The sequence below is a fragment of the Astatotilapia calliptera genome, chromosome 20 (genome assembly GCF_900246225.1).
Source record: "Astatotilapia calliptera chromosome 20, fAstCal1.2, whole genome shotgun sequence".
NCBI lineage: Eukaryota > Metazoa > Chordata > Actinopteri > Cichliformes > Cichlidae > Astatotilapia > Astatotilapia calliptera.
This window is the reverse complement of record NC_039321.1, coordinates 24,266,384-24,282,637: the sequence shown is the minus strand read 5'-3', so window position 1 is coordinate 24,282,637 and position 16,254 is coordinate 24,266,384. Positions and strand designations below refer to the sequence as shown.

At 42.8% G+C, this 16,254-nt stretch overlaps 3 protein-coding genes across 3 annotated transcripts; 2 read left to right on the top strand and 1 right to left on the bottom strand.

The window, feature by feature from the left end:
- The first annotated feature begins 2,774 nt into the window (after positions 1-2,774).
- On the top strand, positions 2,775-4,401 carry LOC113013033 (transcription factor HES-5-like). The gene is made up of 2 exons (XM_026153588.1): positions 2,775-3,108; positions 3,225-4,401. Exons 1-2 carry the CDS (start codon positions 2,947-2,949, stop codon positions 3,663-3,665), a joined length of 603 nt encoding a protein of 200 aa, XP_026009373.1. The 5' UTR covers positions 2,775-2,946; the 3' UTR covers positions 3,666-4,401.
- Positions 4,402-8,292: 3,891 nt separating this feature from the next.
- On the top strand, positions 8,293-9,632 carry her12 (hairy-related 12). The gene is made up of 2 exons (XM_026154534.1): positions 8,293-8,647; positions 8,732-9,632. The coding sequence occupies exons 1-2, from the start codon at positions 8,579-8,581 to the stop codon at positions 9,137-9,139; spliced, it is 477 nt and encodes a 158-aa protein (XP_026010319.1). The 5' UTR covers positions 8,293-8,578; the 3' UTR covers positions 9,140-9,632.
- A 2,348-nt stretch (positions 9,633-11,980) lies between these two features.
- On the bottom strand, positions 11,981-15,738 carry tas1r1 (taste receptor, type 1, member 1). Its single transcript, XM_026153487.1, has 6 exons — positions 15,557-15,738; positions 15,119-15,446; positions 14,262-15,020; positions 13,961-14,179; positions 13,548-13,668; positions 11,981-12,903 (listed from the first exon to the last, which is right to left on the bottom strand). Exons 1-6 carry the CDS (start codon positions 15,736-15,738, stop codon positions 11,981-11,983), a joined length of 2,532 nt encoding a protein of 843 aa, XP_026009272.1.
- Between the last annotated feature and the right edge of the window lie 516 nt (positions 15,739-16,254).

The window sequence follows — 16,254 nt, the reverse complement described above, 5'->3', positions numbered from 1 at the left end:
GCATTGGCATAAAATTAACTTTTACCCTTTATACAAAGGAATATGACTTTCAGTTTAATAAAACTGTAATAACATGATCTTAAAGTTCTAAGAAGTACTTAGATTTAAGGCATAACATGCACAGTTCTAGGGCCTGTGCAATGACCAATAGGATCACGGTGCAGGTAGTCACAGTTAATGAGAACTCCCATCTTTTCCACCATTTGTGCTTAAGAAGACATTTGGAGAAAAAAGTTTATAAAAATGCCTAGATTTTGTTTTCCTCTTCGTATTTCAACCCTCTTTCGGTGCACTTCTTACTGGCAACACAAAGGCGACACATCCTCAGAAGGTGAGGGGAACAGCCTCATGGCCTCTCTGGAGGATTTGGTGTAGCCATTATGGAAAATGAAGGCCTTCTTCACTGTGAAAAAGGAGACAGTCTTGTCCCACACGTCAGAGCTGCTCATTCCAGTGCTTAGATGGCTCTCTAACGTGGAGCGGAGCCTCACTGCTCTGTCTGTGCACTTCCTTTCCAAAATCATCATCTTACACAGGCTGTGGAAGGAGATGGAGAAACATCAAATTAATGGTAGATGCAGAGAATTGGGTTGTTTCCAGGAGAAAATACCAGCATGCTTAAATATTGACGGCACATGTAGAAATGGTTTTGGTAACATTCATTCAACATAAAAAAAAAAAAAAAGGAAAAACTTTCAATCACTTTTGAGTCAAATTCACAGATAGTGGAAGAAACATTGCTGTGATGCCTGTTCAAAACTAGGATCAAGCCTAGGATGATCTACAATGAAGTTTCTTGTATTTGAGCTTACGTTGTGTGTTGATCCCTCATGGCGAATATGCAGTCGGATGGCGTCCCGTGAGTCCAGGCCCGTGTGGGTTACAAGAAAACGTTCAGGGTTATGATTTTACCCACAGAGACCTCCCTCATTTATATACTTATGCCAACTTTCCCACTGATTTAATGTGATGTTGGTTCTCACAGTGTTTGGCCAATCACAAAGCAGCATTATGACAATAGGATGTGAATGAATTAGTTGAATTCATTGGGGTACAATGGCCCCAATCCAAACAAACAGGTGGGAGGGGCCCATTGCTTGCCCCTTGTTGAGGGAGATTTCCTTGTTATTGTATCCACTGGGATGATATGTGGTGGGAACGTGGAGGACAACATCTGTCTGAGGACGTTCTTCCTGGAGGAGAAAGTCGTCCATTGGTGGGCAGAGTTTCCAGATAGGCAACCTAAATATTTAGATACATTTTTGGAAATGTGATCTATGTGAGGGCAACAAAAAGCATCATCACAGACTGGATCTGCATCTAAGTGTTGTTAGTACCTGTTATATTAGTCTTTAATATAGAATAATCCCTTTTCTGTTGCAACAAGCTGAGAAAGTGAAGTGGTTTTCACTTTTTTCTCAATTTCTTAAACTTTTCGTGTCAAACAGTGTAAGAGTTTTGCACCTTTTTATTCACAGATTCTTAAAAAAAGTTCATCATCCTATCCAGAAAGTTTCCCACCCTCCACACACACACTCCCTATTCTTCTTATTTAACTTTCTGTCTCTATTTCAGCCTCTCCAATTCTCACGGTAAACATCTCCCGCGCTTGATCGGCCGACAATGGCATACAATCCATCCAGATGGTGTGCCTGGAAGCCCTGTTGACAGCCCTGTTTTCCTGGGTGTGTGCGTGCATGTGTTGTTAGTGGGGCTTGAAGGGGGGGTTGGTCACTCAATCTTTGTGCAATGGGGCACACTTCCTTTGTGCAGGCGGCCTCAGAGTCATTAAACACTGAAGTGTGGGAAGCCTGGGACCACAGCGGCTCCCACGTTCCACACAGGCAGGAAGGGAGCGTGTGACTGAGACGTGGCCAGCGGCATGCAGGTCAGCCAGCTGTGTGGGTGTGTGAGTGTGTGTGTGGGGTAGGGAAAGTGAATGAGAGTGTGGCTGTCTGCATGAGTTTGTGGGGGGTTGCCTGATGTGTCAGCATGTGCTGGGAGCGTGAAAGCTTAAAGCTGAAGCACTTTACAATTCACACACAGCTCTAATCACGTTCATCAGATTAAAGCTGACAAACTGAAAACCAAACGTGTCGCTAATGAGTTATAACAGGCAAATTTTGAATGGCAGTACTTTTTTGTAACTGAGAGAGTACACTTTGCATCAGCTCTACAGTCTTTAGATGTCACACAAATCTCTATGAAAATGCTTGAGATTGGTGAACGTAATGAAAATTAGCTGCGATTAATCACTAATACTTCAGCTTCATCAGGGCTGGATATTGTGAGAGTAATTTGGTCAGATTATACAGCTGTCTCTCAAGAATTGTACTAAACCTTGAATGAGGAAACACCTTATAAACATATAACAGTTTAATCAGATTATCTGAAAAAAGGGTTAAATATTCATAGTCTAAATATTCTCTTTTCTTTTTCAGCTGAATAGGTTTGAGTTGCAAATCTGTTGCTTTCTTTCTCTTTGAATCTTTGAGGAACCTCAACCTGTTGCACAGCTCTGAAAGTCTGCCATTTCACACTGGTGGAAGTGGCTGCATGTTGGTCTTTCTCTAATGCTTGGCCCTCTGTAACACCCACGTGTGCCTGGTGGCAGAGGCACTTTGTCTTCAATTACGTGGCGGTGAAGATGACATGAGACAGCGGCATGCTTCCCTCTGGGGTCACCACTTTCCCATATCAGCACAAGCACCGGGTCAGTCTCCCATCTACCCCCACTCAGCCCCCCTCCCTCTGCCCACTCCACCCCGGGCTTTCTCTTGCAGTCTATTCCTCCACCTGCTCCCCAGAGACACACTCATTGTCCCCACGGCTATAAACACTTCATTGAGCATGTGGCAGCCCTGCTTTCCTCAAAGCCCTTCCCAGCACTCCCATTGGCCCGGGGACTGTGAGAAACTCCATCAAGCCTAAGACTCACACATTCATATGGAGATTTGGGTGTATAAATACAGGGCAGTGGCAGAGGAGAGGAGAACGCAGCTCAGATCCAACCAGCTCTTCAATCCGAGTAGAGACCCTGACTCCACAGCAATGGCTCCCTCTGTTTTTGGACAAGCAAACAAGGAACACCTGACCCCTGCTCACAAGGTAAATACTTTTTTCAGAAAAGTCTCATAACTGGATTTGTGTTGGTACAAATAATTCAATTAAAAGCAATGTTCAATTTGATTAAAATACCTTTTTTTTCTCCTTCTTTTCTTCAGCTGAGAAAGCCAATGGTAGAGAAACTACGCAGAGACCGCATCAACACCAGCATCGAGCAGCTGAAATCCCTGCTGGGGCCCGAGTTCCTCAGGCAGCAGCCTGACTCCAAGCAGGAGAAGGCTGACATCCTGGAGATGGCTGTGTCATATCTGAGAAACTGGCACCAGCAGCAGAAGCAGGCCGGCTTGACCTCTAGCCCGATGGTGGCTAGCGACGGTTACTCCCACTGCGTGCAGGAGGCTGTCAGCTTCCTGTCCCACTGCCAGGTCCAGACTCAAGCCCACAGGCTGCTACTCAGCCACTTTCACGGCCTGCAGGCGTCCAGCGGGACCAGTCACAGTCCCTGCAACCTCCCCTCCCCTCCTGGCTCCCCACTCCATCAGGTCAGCTCCAGCAAGGGCGTAAGCCAGGTCAGCTGTGCTCTGTGGAGGCCCTGGTAACATGGAGGCGGGATCACCTGTGAACCGAGAGAGAACTACGTCTGTGGACGTCATGGACAGAGAGTTAAGGACTTATAGAGAAGTCTGCTTTCTTCTGCTTTAGCAGAAGATTCAATACTGTCAAGTGTTTTATTTTGTGGTGAAATCAGCACGATGTGCCGGTACCCCTTTGGAAGGACTGAAATGATTTAGTGTATTATATATGATACACGCTTTATTATTTGGAGTGCTCATTCTGTGAATGCGTTAATTGTCCCTGTGGGAAAACTGCTCCTGACTTTTTGTTTGTTTTGCAAACATCATTGAATTATATTAACCACGTTGGTTTGAAACTATTTAAGTGTCCGAGACACTGATCGATGTGTTTACTGTTTGTCCCTGATGCTGAGTGTCACTGATTGACGTGTTTCATCAGTTTGCTGTTGATGAATCAAAAACAAGCCATAGAGAGATCCCATGGATCCATCTGTACTGTAAATCTTATAACGATTATACTTTGTTCTATTTGTAACCATCATTTGGCCTGTGTATGAAGGATACTGATACTGTAACCATTACCTGTCCACTTGTAATGTTCATAATGGATTTTTAAAATCTTCATAACAATGCCTTTTATAAAGGCCTTTTGCGCTGATATCAATCTTTGTAAAAAAGAATCTGATTTATTGCTTCCTTGAGGAGTTTGATATTGAAAAAAAATAAATGAGAAACTTCTGATGAAGTTCTGCAAATATAAGTAATCGCAATGTGCTTTCTTTTAAAGAAAACTACAGTGCTAAATATGTCTTGACTTATTACTGATTGATTCATTTCTGTACACCAGAGTGAGAGACAGAGAAGGGAGCTGGTGGAGTGGGGGACTAAAAACTTAAATCCAGTCAGAACTGACAGCAGCTTTAGTTCAGTGTAAGAATTGAGCTCTGGTTCTTGTAAAGATTCATTAGGTTAGTGCTAAATATTTGGTGGTTTGATCACCATTTATGCATCTATGGCTCCAGTAATTAGTCACTTACATCACTACAAACCTTCTAAACATTGTAAAGACTTAGGAAATGGGGAAAATAAAATGGCGATATAACAGAAACTCCAACTAGACGCAAGTTTTCACCATTTAAAGAGTGATGCCGATTAAAATGTACAAGTCTGTCTTTTTTTCTTGCCATAGTGCCAGGTGTATAATACATCTGTTTGCACAGGTCTGGTGGAGCTGAATGGTGGCACTCTACAAGTGCTTAAATTAAATTATAATTCTTACAAAATGACTACATTTTCAAGTCAGTTTAAGTGACAGTAATTTGAGCAGAATGCAACTAAAGAGTTTGAATCGTTAATGTTAATTTACTGATTCAGGAGAGTGTCTTGTTTAGCTAAATTTTGATTTGAGATTTACCACAGGTATCATTAACATGTCATCTTATCCGACCTGGTAATCATCAACAGGTGCTTAAAAAAAATCAAAAATCAGTATGTAGACGCCCCAGCAGGCCACATATGCCGCTTTTCTCTGTTGTGATTGTCTTGGTATGTTGTGCAGTGCTTGAGTTATCTCTCAAGTGCCACAAAAGTCTTTCACAATTATTTGTGTGCGCTGAAGTTGTGGAGAATGTGGGACTTTCTCAGGGTCTAGTTTGCCAGGCCAGATGGTCTGGCTGAAGCTGCCCCCCCCCCCCCCCTTCAACAGGAGATCAAACACCATAGCTAATGTGATGTGTAACAAGACACACTTCTATTGTTCCCATCTTGGGACCAGTGAATAGGCACAGAGTGTGGGAAACGGGAGATACCACACTCACAGAGAGATGGCTGACGGGAAGCAGCTCTGTGCCGCCGCAGGTCTGAGCAATGGCCGAGACTTTATGGCATGAATTCAGCGCTCTCAGGCGGCTGGTGGGAGGGGGACTCGTCTTCCCACACACTTGTAGACAAAGACCCCCAGCAGCCATGTAGTGCACACCAACTTCCAAAGGAGGAGAACTTCGCACTGACATGATGACAAAGAGAAAAAAAGAGATTTAAAAAGCGCTGGGCTCATTGAAAGTTACTGGATTTTTTTTGATTTTTCAGTAATGACAACAGTTTTAAGTAGTACTGCTGATATGGGCCACACAGATGTAAGAGGAGAAAGAGAGAGAAAAAAAACAGGGCTCCATTACAGTGAATTTTAATTATCTCATTACCTCCAGAGATCCGAGATTTCCTTTTTTACCTGCTTTAATCTCTCTCATATCAGATTTATTGTGAATTATTGTTCAATACCTGTAGCACTTTTTGAGCATTTTCTACTGTGCCGATGCTGCTTTTACATGACTTGTGGTGGGGATGCTGCCACTGACTGGACTCACTGCTGTACAAAAGTCTTGAGACTCTCCTCATTTATTTATTTTAGATTTTTCTATGAAAATGGGAAATATGGGCATTGAAAAATGTGCAAGAAAAAATGGAAATATAGTGTATAAGACAAAAACAGACAATTGTATAATCTAGTGAGTTCCAATATTTGGTGTGACAACACAGCCTGAACTTTTCTGTGTTCATAACTTCATCAGTTTTGACAAGCTCTCAAACACCACCACCTGACTGCACAGATGGCTGTATGCTCACCCAGCTTTACCCCTCTCCTTACCTCCTCTGTACACATTGATCATGACTCAAACTATAAATGTCGACTTTGAATTCATCACTCTACCAGACCTGTTGTGTCTGACTTTCAGTCCAGTTCTGGTGTAATTTTTCATACCTCAGCCTTCTCTCTGTTTCCCCTCTTTATGACCAACCTTCCACTGAGACCACTTCTGATGAGGCTTATGAATAGTAGATGAATCAACTGAAGGGACAGATACATCCATCAGATCTGGTGTTAAAGCTTTTCTTAAATTTTTCCTATTTCTTAAAGACATGACTTTCAGATACTGTACACCTGATGTAAATAGATGTAAAGACACTGCAGAGACACACTTCAAAATGGGCAGAGATATGCCAAGTTGGCTACTAAGACCTCTTTGGGAATCACCTTGTTCGTGTAAATATACTATTTTATGACTCTCAAGCTGTGTTATTTTTTAGCAATTTTCATACATTTCAATAAAGAAGTAGGTTTAAATTATATTATATTATATGTTTTTGCAACAGGCTCCTAGTAACAAAGTGCCTATGTGTTGTGCCAGTGTTGTGTCTTTTATGTGTAGACACAACACTGGTTCATCACTTGAATTAGGGGCCTTTTTATTATTGAATGACTCATAGTTTAGCTTAACAAACAAACAAGAATCAAAAACAAAATTGGTTACAAAGATGCACGTCCCAAAACCTTCAGAGAGCCTGGAGAACTATTGACACTTTGAAATATTACAAAGGAAAGGTCTGGCTCCTCGGAAGCAAAGTCTAAAGAAATCAAGGGGCGGCCCAAGACTTTTAACAGTACTGCATCTCTGCAGTTCTTCCTTTGTGATGAAACCTTTAGTTCTTCTATCAGCACTATACATGGGTAACTGAAAGCACAGACCAAAACCTCCATACAGACAGGCAGTGAAGCCAGTTGACTTGATTTTTCCCAGATGGACCAGGACACAGAGTTTCTGTTTGAGCTGCAACAAAAGATCAATTAACATTCCTCGGAGCGTGGAGGAGCGGCATGGCTTTTGGAGCCCATTTAGCCTGATGTTGGGGGCTGGTGGGAAACTGGGGAGATGGGACTACTCACACTGCGCCCACAAGGCCAGCTTCACATCTGGGGCCAGCCAATGATGGAGGCCCTCAGAGGCACACTGCCAGCCCCGCTCATAATGCCATTAACTTGACACTAATTTGACACAGTTCATTTACAGCAGAGTCTGCAGACCCTCGGGGGAAGCGAGGCAAGGACTTTTGACTAAAGGCTGCCAACAATTTTTCAAAAGAAGTCATGACCAGTAATAAAGATATCTGCAAAATATGCTAAATTTATTAGTTTCGTAATAAATTCATGACTCGGTGACTCTCTCCAGCAGGGTGGCACTTTTGGGTCTTTCTTTGTTTGTCTTTCTATATGGGGGCAAATATAAACATGGCTAATATGCGCGCCCGCCCCTGTTTGTCTTTAATAAGAGGAACAAGAGGCTGAGTAAACGCCTCACGCTGTGCGTCAACACAAGCGCAAAAAAAATCGCTTGTTGGGCATTTTGAAGCGCACGCGTTGGTCGGCCCGGCTCGGGCCAGACAACTTACGCCACTCACCTCCTTTCACACCTGGGTCGTCTGTAGCTTTGAATATGCGCGAGATACACTGCTGAAGCTTTCCCTCACTCGCGATCCCCGTGGGAAACCTTAATGTCAAGGCTTGAGTGGGGCGGAGTTGGAAAAGCAACAGGTGGTAGACGAATAAGTTTCATCTAAGACTTCTTTGATTGTCCTGTCCTCAACTTTGATGGGACTGCCTGGAGTCCTACCCGAGGCCTTTATTATTCCAAAAACAACATTTTCTGTCCTCTCCACACTTTGCTATCTGAGCAGTAAAGTGCTCAAGTGTTCTTTGAAGGGGCATTTATATTGTTTTATTGCAGTAACTCATTTGGTCCTTAACTGCAGTCACCCCCTCCCCCTGGAGAGATTCTCTCTTTTGTGTATTTTACTCCCTCTGATCAGAATTAAAAAACAGAAAAAAAATCTGATCAATCCAGCTGATGTAAATTCGGAGATAGCACTTCTGATTAACTCTTAATTGCCTGTTGCTTATCTTGGGAAACATGCCCAGCAGAGATAAATGCTCTCTGAGTTATTGACATCTCCTCCATTGTTGTTGTTGGGAGTCCCACTGGTCAGAGTGTGGGAACCCCAGCCCTGCCTCAGCCACATGACTTTGTTATGCTAATCTCCCAGTATAAAATGAGGAGCGGCTCCTCCAGAGACATCACTGCTCACTTCACCTCTGCAGAGACATGGCTCCTTACTCAACAAACTACTCCTCTGTTCACCACATCAGGATCTCTGAGAAAGATAACATTAAAGTGAGTACCACAGGAGATTTTTAGATTGGCTTGTGCATTGCTGACTTGAAATGTGAACTTACTTGTCTGCCTTCTCTTTCTCAGATGAGGAAACCCATTGTGGAGAAAATGCGCAGGGATCGCATCAACAGCTGCATCGAGCAGCTGAAAGTCATTCTGGAGAAGGAGTTTCACAAGCAAGAGCCCAACTCCAAGCTAGAGAAGGCTGACATCTTGGAGATGACTGTGAGCTTCCTGAGGCAGCAGCTGCAGACAGGCCTCTGTCAGAGTGACTACAACCAGGCCTACTCTCAGTGTTGGAGGGACCCTGTGCACTTCCTTTCAGCTGGTTCAGAGGCTTCTCTCGCCCCTCTGCAGGGACTCCAGCAGCAGCAAGACCAGAAACTCCTTCAAGCCCAGACAGCCAGCAGCTCCTCCCCAGTCTGCTTCACACTCAGGCCCACCACAGTGCAGGACAGCGGGAGCAGAGGCCCCGTGTGGAGGCCTTGGTAGAGGCAGAGACTGAGACATGAGGGGTGCTGAACTCTCCCTCACTATGCAGGAAATATATTTTTCCAGCCTGCTCATTCCTGATGGGTTTCCTTAGCGTCTCATCACATTGATGGACAAGTAAAAGCACCGGCTGTCACGTAGCTGAAGATCCCGCTGTGACTCTTAATACGTACTTTCCCTTTGCGTTTAAAGCTGGAGGTTGATTTTGATTTTGAGTATTGATAGTTTTGTTGTTTACTCCAGTGGAGTTTTATCTTTGGTCTACTCGATGTTACTGTATATGTGTCTGCCATACTGTGTTTATGGACAGCTGCTGTGGAGAATATTTCTCATCTGTTTTGATGTATCTATGCCAAACTCGATGTGTCAGTATGATTACAAAGCGTGTGTTTTGCGTGTAGATGGGTTTACATTTTTAACATGTTGTACTGAGATGTTTATATTGCTGTTCTGCTATTGTGTAAAGGTTCTTAAAACTCATTCCTAACATTTGTACGACAATTAAAAATAAAAAGAAACAATCATTAAAAATGCTTGCTGACTTCTTTTACATTTATATATATTTCATGAAAAAAGTCCACATTGGTACTATATATATATATATAAAAAAATACCACTTTATTTTTGCCTCTTTTAGTGCATTTTTATTTTAACACCTCTTTTCAACAATGAATGTAGGGATGGTCATTAATGGTTTGATCTACAAGGCAACAGATATAAGGATGTTTGGGTCTGTACATATCTAAACAGCAAACTTAAAATGGGTTTTGACAACACTGCTGTACACACATTTTCCTCGTTTGGTTTGTAGATTTCATAATCAGGAAATGTGATAGGATTTCTTTGATTTATGCTAAGCAACGTGAACAGAAAAACACATTAAAAAATCCAGCAAATTGCATCTAGTTGCTGGCATTTGCAGCCAGCATCTTGTCAGTTACACACGACAAGATGTATTTTATTTGCAATGCAAAGGCACAATAAACAATCAGCTGACCTTGGCATGTTAGAAACTAAAGCAGTCCCCCATGTTACTAAGTAAAACAATCACACATTCTCCACAGTGCCCAGATTTATGGCCTACATATTGTATTCACAATTACTCACACGTGTACACATATACTTACTTATAATCAAGTATAGACCGCAATAGCATTTTCCTAGCTTGTGTTTTACTGTAAATTCATGCTTCCAACACTCAGTATTCCTAACAGCACAGTGTAATGCTTGGAAATGAAAAATCAAAGCCACTGTTTGCTGCTACCTCTATTTTATTTTAGTATTTTATCAAATAATTTCTTCCCTAAAATAAAAAAAGGACGCTCATGTTCTTATGTGAACATTTTATGTTAACTGTGGATGATTTTTAGTCTTGGTGGTTTTGTTGTTCAAGCATTTCATTCACATCTCTCTGTTTAAATCTCAGAGGTGCTAACTTTGTTATCTCCCCTCACAGGTTGTGATGTAGTGAAAGGAGGCGTGGTTGGTGATGCATGGAGACGTGGGTGTGTAGGTGAAGCGATCAGATTCATTTTGGATGACACTATCAGCTCTGAAGCTGCTCTTCACTTTATAGCGTGTCATTAGCATGACAAAGGCACGTTAATTAAGCCGTATTGGGGTTTGTGTCAGATGAAGATGTATCAATAACTGAGAAGTGAAGCAATCAGAGGCTGGCTCAGTGGAGATAAAACCATTCCAGACTGAGAATGGAGTGCCGTCCATCTCTTATCAGGAGCTGCTGCTTATCTCAGCCTGCATTTACTCTGGGGAACGTGGGCAAAAGCTCCTGATATGCACCCAGGGAATAATTAAACAGGATGCATCATTGCACTGGTGGTGTCAGGGGAAAAGATGCCGAAAGAAAACATGTTATTATAGATTTAATTGCTAGTGTGGAAAAGGCAAATTCTTAGTTTTCACACCACAATGATTTACATAGTTTTTTTGTGCACATTTTTGTCCCTTTGACTTCATGGCAAAATATCATTAATGTGTGGATAGCCACATCCCAAATGAAACCTCGACTCTGCTGGTATTCGGGTGACTTTAATGGTTTGTTGATTTTAGTGTAACGAAAGACAAACACGGCCAAGAGCACAGTGAAACGTTGGCCACAGCAGTTTGCAGGTAGAGGTGTAAACGTGCCTTTGCATGGATTCAAACGGATAGTTTGTATGTTGGGCGATGTTGAAATGAAATTCCTGAGTTTTTATTCTCGCGCCTTTTCTTTGTGTACAGACAATAAAACTCCTGCTTGTTCACCCATGGCACACTTCGATTGTTGACCGAGGGTATTAGCCTGTGAGTGGACAGAGAGACTGTGGGAAAGCCAACCTCCGACTCTACTCACACATCTACTGGTCAATAGCGCTGACCTCCCAGCCACAAAAGGCCTTTTCATCTATCCTCTCAAACAACAGCTAACAGCAGCAGTGTGTGTGTGTGTCTGTGTGTGTGTGTGTGTGTGTGTGTGTGTGTGTGTGTGTGTGTGTGTGTGTGTGTGTGTGTGTGTGTGTGAGAGAGAGAGAGAGAGAGAGACAAAGCAGTTAGGGATTTCTTTGACATGCAATGAGTTGTTGTATCATTCTGCAACTTGCTGTAACAAACTTTTATTCTGTAACCAGCTGCTTTTTGCTATTGACTCACTTGAAACTTGAACTTGACAATTAAATTACACTGAAATTAAATTATAGGACATCTAAGCAAAAGAATGCACAATCTAATAACACACAAATACACTCACAAGATAAACATTGTTTAAATAAAATGCATTTAAAGCTATTATTTTGCGCTGCCTTGAATATAAGTGCTGTTAATGTAATGAAATCACCACACTACTCATTTTTTCATGGTATACATTTGAATACAATTCTGGAAATGTGCAGTTGTGTTCATTTGCGGTCTCAGCACAATAATATAAATTTTGGGTACAAAGTATCCCCCGAGGAAGGCTAGGACACTGAAGAGTGTGGCAAACACTTGTGCGGCCATGGTGAACGAATCTCTGCTGATGAGGTAGAGGGTGAAGAAGCTGATCCAGGAGATCATGTACACCATGAGGCTGAAGGTCACGCACTTGGCCTCGTTGTAATTGGCTGGCAGGTCTTTGCCCATGTAACTGAAAGTGAAGCAGAGAACGCTGACCATGGACACATAAGCAAGTTCAACACCAGAGCCGACCGAGAGGGTCTTGCTGCACTCGAGCACGATGCGATCCTCGTAGAATTCAAGATCCATGGAAGGCCTGGGGGTGTCGAGGGCCACACGGAGCACGGAAATGATCAGCATGATGGCAGACACTAGGAAAATTGTGAACTCTGGCCCGTGTTTTTTTGCCCACTTGTCATAGGCTGGCGGCAGCTTGGATGCAAATTTAAAAATGCAGACAACCTGAAGGGCGCGCATAGTGATGCAGGCCAGGCACACAGTGAAGCTGTCCATGAATAGAGACTGCTTGAAGATGCAGGCCAGAGGCGATGGCTGGCCAAAGTGGCACAAAGAGCTTATGGTGGCTGCAGTCAGGGCTGCCAGCATCAGGAGGCAGGTGCGGCCCCCGGCAGACTTGGCTACGGGTGTGTTCAGGTTGAGCAGGAGGATTATTGCAGTGCCAAAGATCATGAGAAGGCAGGTGGCGAAAAAGAAGAGCAGGGCAATGGAGAGAGGGGCGTCCCATTCCAGCAGCAGGACAGTCCTGTTCAGGCACTGCTCACTGCTCGGGGGCGCCCACTGCTCTGGCAGACACGGCTGGCAAATTACAGGATCTAAGGAAGAGAAAAAGCACAGCTTGAAGAAAACCTGGGATATAAAAGCTGGACAGCAGTTGTGTCCACTGTTGGTTGAGCTCAGATTCACCAGCCCAAGTCTGAAACTTAAAGTCAAACACACAGCATTTGCTGGAAATCATATAATATGTGATTTGTTATTATTCAACATTGTGGCCCTTGTTTGGTTTTTTCAGGTCGTTTGGCTCCAGCGTCAGAATGTGCATTCAGCACCACCTATTGGACAATTTTACACACAACAATGTAATGGCGCTCTGTTGCAACGTGGATCACTTTGTTCACTGGAAGAAATCTTAAATAGCTGAACTCTATATTGAGTTCTGGAGCACAACAACTTAACTTTTATTTCTTGGATATCTTTATGATTTTGGGGGATTTGTATTTGCATTACATACAATCAGCACCTCTGACGATGCCGATAAACGACACATATTTATTACTGGCTTTTATAATAAAAAGATAGATTTTATATAATCTTTGTTATGAGATCATAAAATCTCAGATTCACTTTTCAGTCTCATTTTGCTACATAGAGATAATATGTGATCAAGGAAACCCTTTTCCACCGCCCGCCTCTCTGTTTTCTATTTATCTCTGCTCCTTTTTCCTTTTTCTTTGTTTACCACTTTTATTGAGGAATGTGGCAGCAGGACAGGCCTGGCAGTCGAAGCAGCACTTATGCTGCCCTGTCAGCAACTTCTTGTGGCCAGTTGGGCAGGGTGGTGAACAGATGGACAGTGGCACCTATACACAGTCAAAGAAAAAGACATATTATAGATTAGCTTTTATTTAAACAGGTCATCTCTAATAGATCTAGCTCTTGGTTGGAAGGGAGAGCAGAGAATAACAGAAGAAATAAATGCTATACAACAGATGCACATAAACCACAACATCAAAAGCATATTTGTTTAACCTTTTTAAATGAGAAATGAAAATGATCCTTTTTAGGGTTAGGGTTAATTTTCTGTGGGTCTTTTTGTAATATTTAATTTTTTTTAAAACTATAAAACAAACCCAAACACCATGTTGCTCTTACTGCTCTTGAACCTTCTTTTCCGCACCACTCAATTTGATCTGCATCAATTGTCAGTGTAATTGGGTCTGGGGTAAAGGAGCCCACTACTCTCAGGGACCAGTCAGTGCCCCTCCAAATCCAGGTAACAATATCATATCCTGTGGGTGGATCTCCATTTGCATCAAAGTACACAGAGGTGTTCTCCAGGGAAAATCGCACATGCTTTAGCTGCTGAAAAAGCTGGGGAGGACAGAAAATGAGAATTATGTAAAGAATAAACCCAAATCAAACCAAACCAAAACATCAGTTTAAATCAACTCACCTCCCATGGATGCACGGTTCTCTTGTTGCACTTTTCGGCATCACAACCAAGTGTAGTGTGCAGAGCATGAGCCAAAGCATACACAGCTTTATACACATTGAAGGCAGAGGCGATGTCATATTCCTCCAGAGAGTAATTATTTCTGGCGAGGCTGTACAGGTCTGTGCTCTGTAGGCAGTCATTTCCATAGCTCATGGTAACATTAGCGTTGGCGCGTTGCATTGAAGCCTCGACTATCTTTTTCTCAAACTCCTCAAATCCGGGAATGGATATAGGTTTGACGGCCACACCGATCACAGTACCGATTGTGTTGATTCCACTTATGCCTGATATAAGAGTTGCCACTGACCAGTCCTCCGTCCCGATCCACACTTTATCTGTTATGTTGCGCTCGAGTACAAATGGGAAGAAGCCACTGAGTTTCGTCTTGCTGGAGAAGACCACAATGGTATTGACGTGGGTTGTCAGTATGTCCGTTACCATGTTCCTCATGATCTGGACTGTTTCATCTGTAGCTGAGGGGATGACTCCTTGGTAGGCGATGCAGATGCCGTAGCTGGATGCTTGTTGGGACAGACTCTTCATGGCCTGAAGCCCATAGTCATTGTCACTGCCTAAGAGAGCGATCCAGGTCCAGTTGAAACGAACCAGGAGTTGGATCATAGCAGCTACCTGGTTCTTGTCACTGGAAATTGTGCGGAAAAAAGATGGATAGTATATCTTGTTGCTCAGCTGCTCACTTGATGCTTCATAAGAGATCTACAATGAGCAATGAGCAATGAGTTTCTTTTAAGATGTGAATGTGGAATATAAAATAATTCATGGACACGAGCAAAGACTTCCAAATATTAACTTACCTGTGGTACAAGAGAGGTCCCCAGTAAAGCAGCAGGGGTGAAAGACTTGCTGCTGCTGTCCGGCCCAATCACAGCCACAGCTGTTTGAGCATCACTGGAATTAAGGGCTGTGTTGTTCTGTGCCCCAGGTGTAGAAATGTTCCTGTACTGTTGGTCGAGCAGGTCCAGGGTGGCCAGGATACTGGCCGGTACTGAGCAAATATCGTACATCTGGTAGCCGAGTTTCACTCCTGGTAGGAGAGAAAGCACCCCTGTTTTGCTGTTGATTTCTTCCACAGCAAATCTCATAGCTTGCAACAGATGAAAACCATGTTTGTTGGGCCTGCCTCTGGAGAAGAAAAAAAAAGAGTGTTAAGTTTGAAAAAACTGACAATATTAACTGGTCCACAAGTGAAATGCATCTATCAGGTTTCTGTCTAATAAAACAGAAACACTCACTCTCTGCATGGAACCAGAGCAGGCAAACCACTCAGCCCATTAGTATAGAAGAGAGGAAAGAGTCCAGCGAAGGAGAAGTCCCCCTGCAGATACATCCCCTGGCTGTGAGTGGTGTGATCTAGATTCCCATCAGCTGACTGCAGCACTAACCAGCCCAAGGAAAGCAGCACAGTAACAGACATGCTCGTATTTTAGCGTCAGCTTATGCACATCTGCATGTGGAAGCTCAGTGTGTTGTGCAAAAACAGATCAGGAACTCTTCTTAAAAGTGTGGGCTGGCAGAGGGGAGGATTTTCCATTCTTCTGAAAAATGTTTACTGAGTGAAGGTACTTTGCATGTGGAATTTGTTGGTGTCATTAGAGTTTTCCTCCCGTTGAAATGATTTGCATAAATGAAAGTCATGAAGAGGCAGTGATTTTTTCATAAATCTTTGACCACTAACATGGAGTGAGTGCAGATTCACTTTTTAACACATTTATTAGGGCTGATAGTCTTTTCCAATATAAGACTTTGCTTTCAAGGATTTTAAATCTTAATCTTATAGATGATATTGCAATTTCAGTGTGATGTACATACATTACGTACATAGATACAAAGTGAATTTATCAACAAATGAAGGCAACATTACAGGTTTTGGGAGTTAAATGTTAACCTGATGCTGCTGGATACTTTTTGTAAGTACATTTTATGATATTAT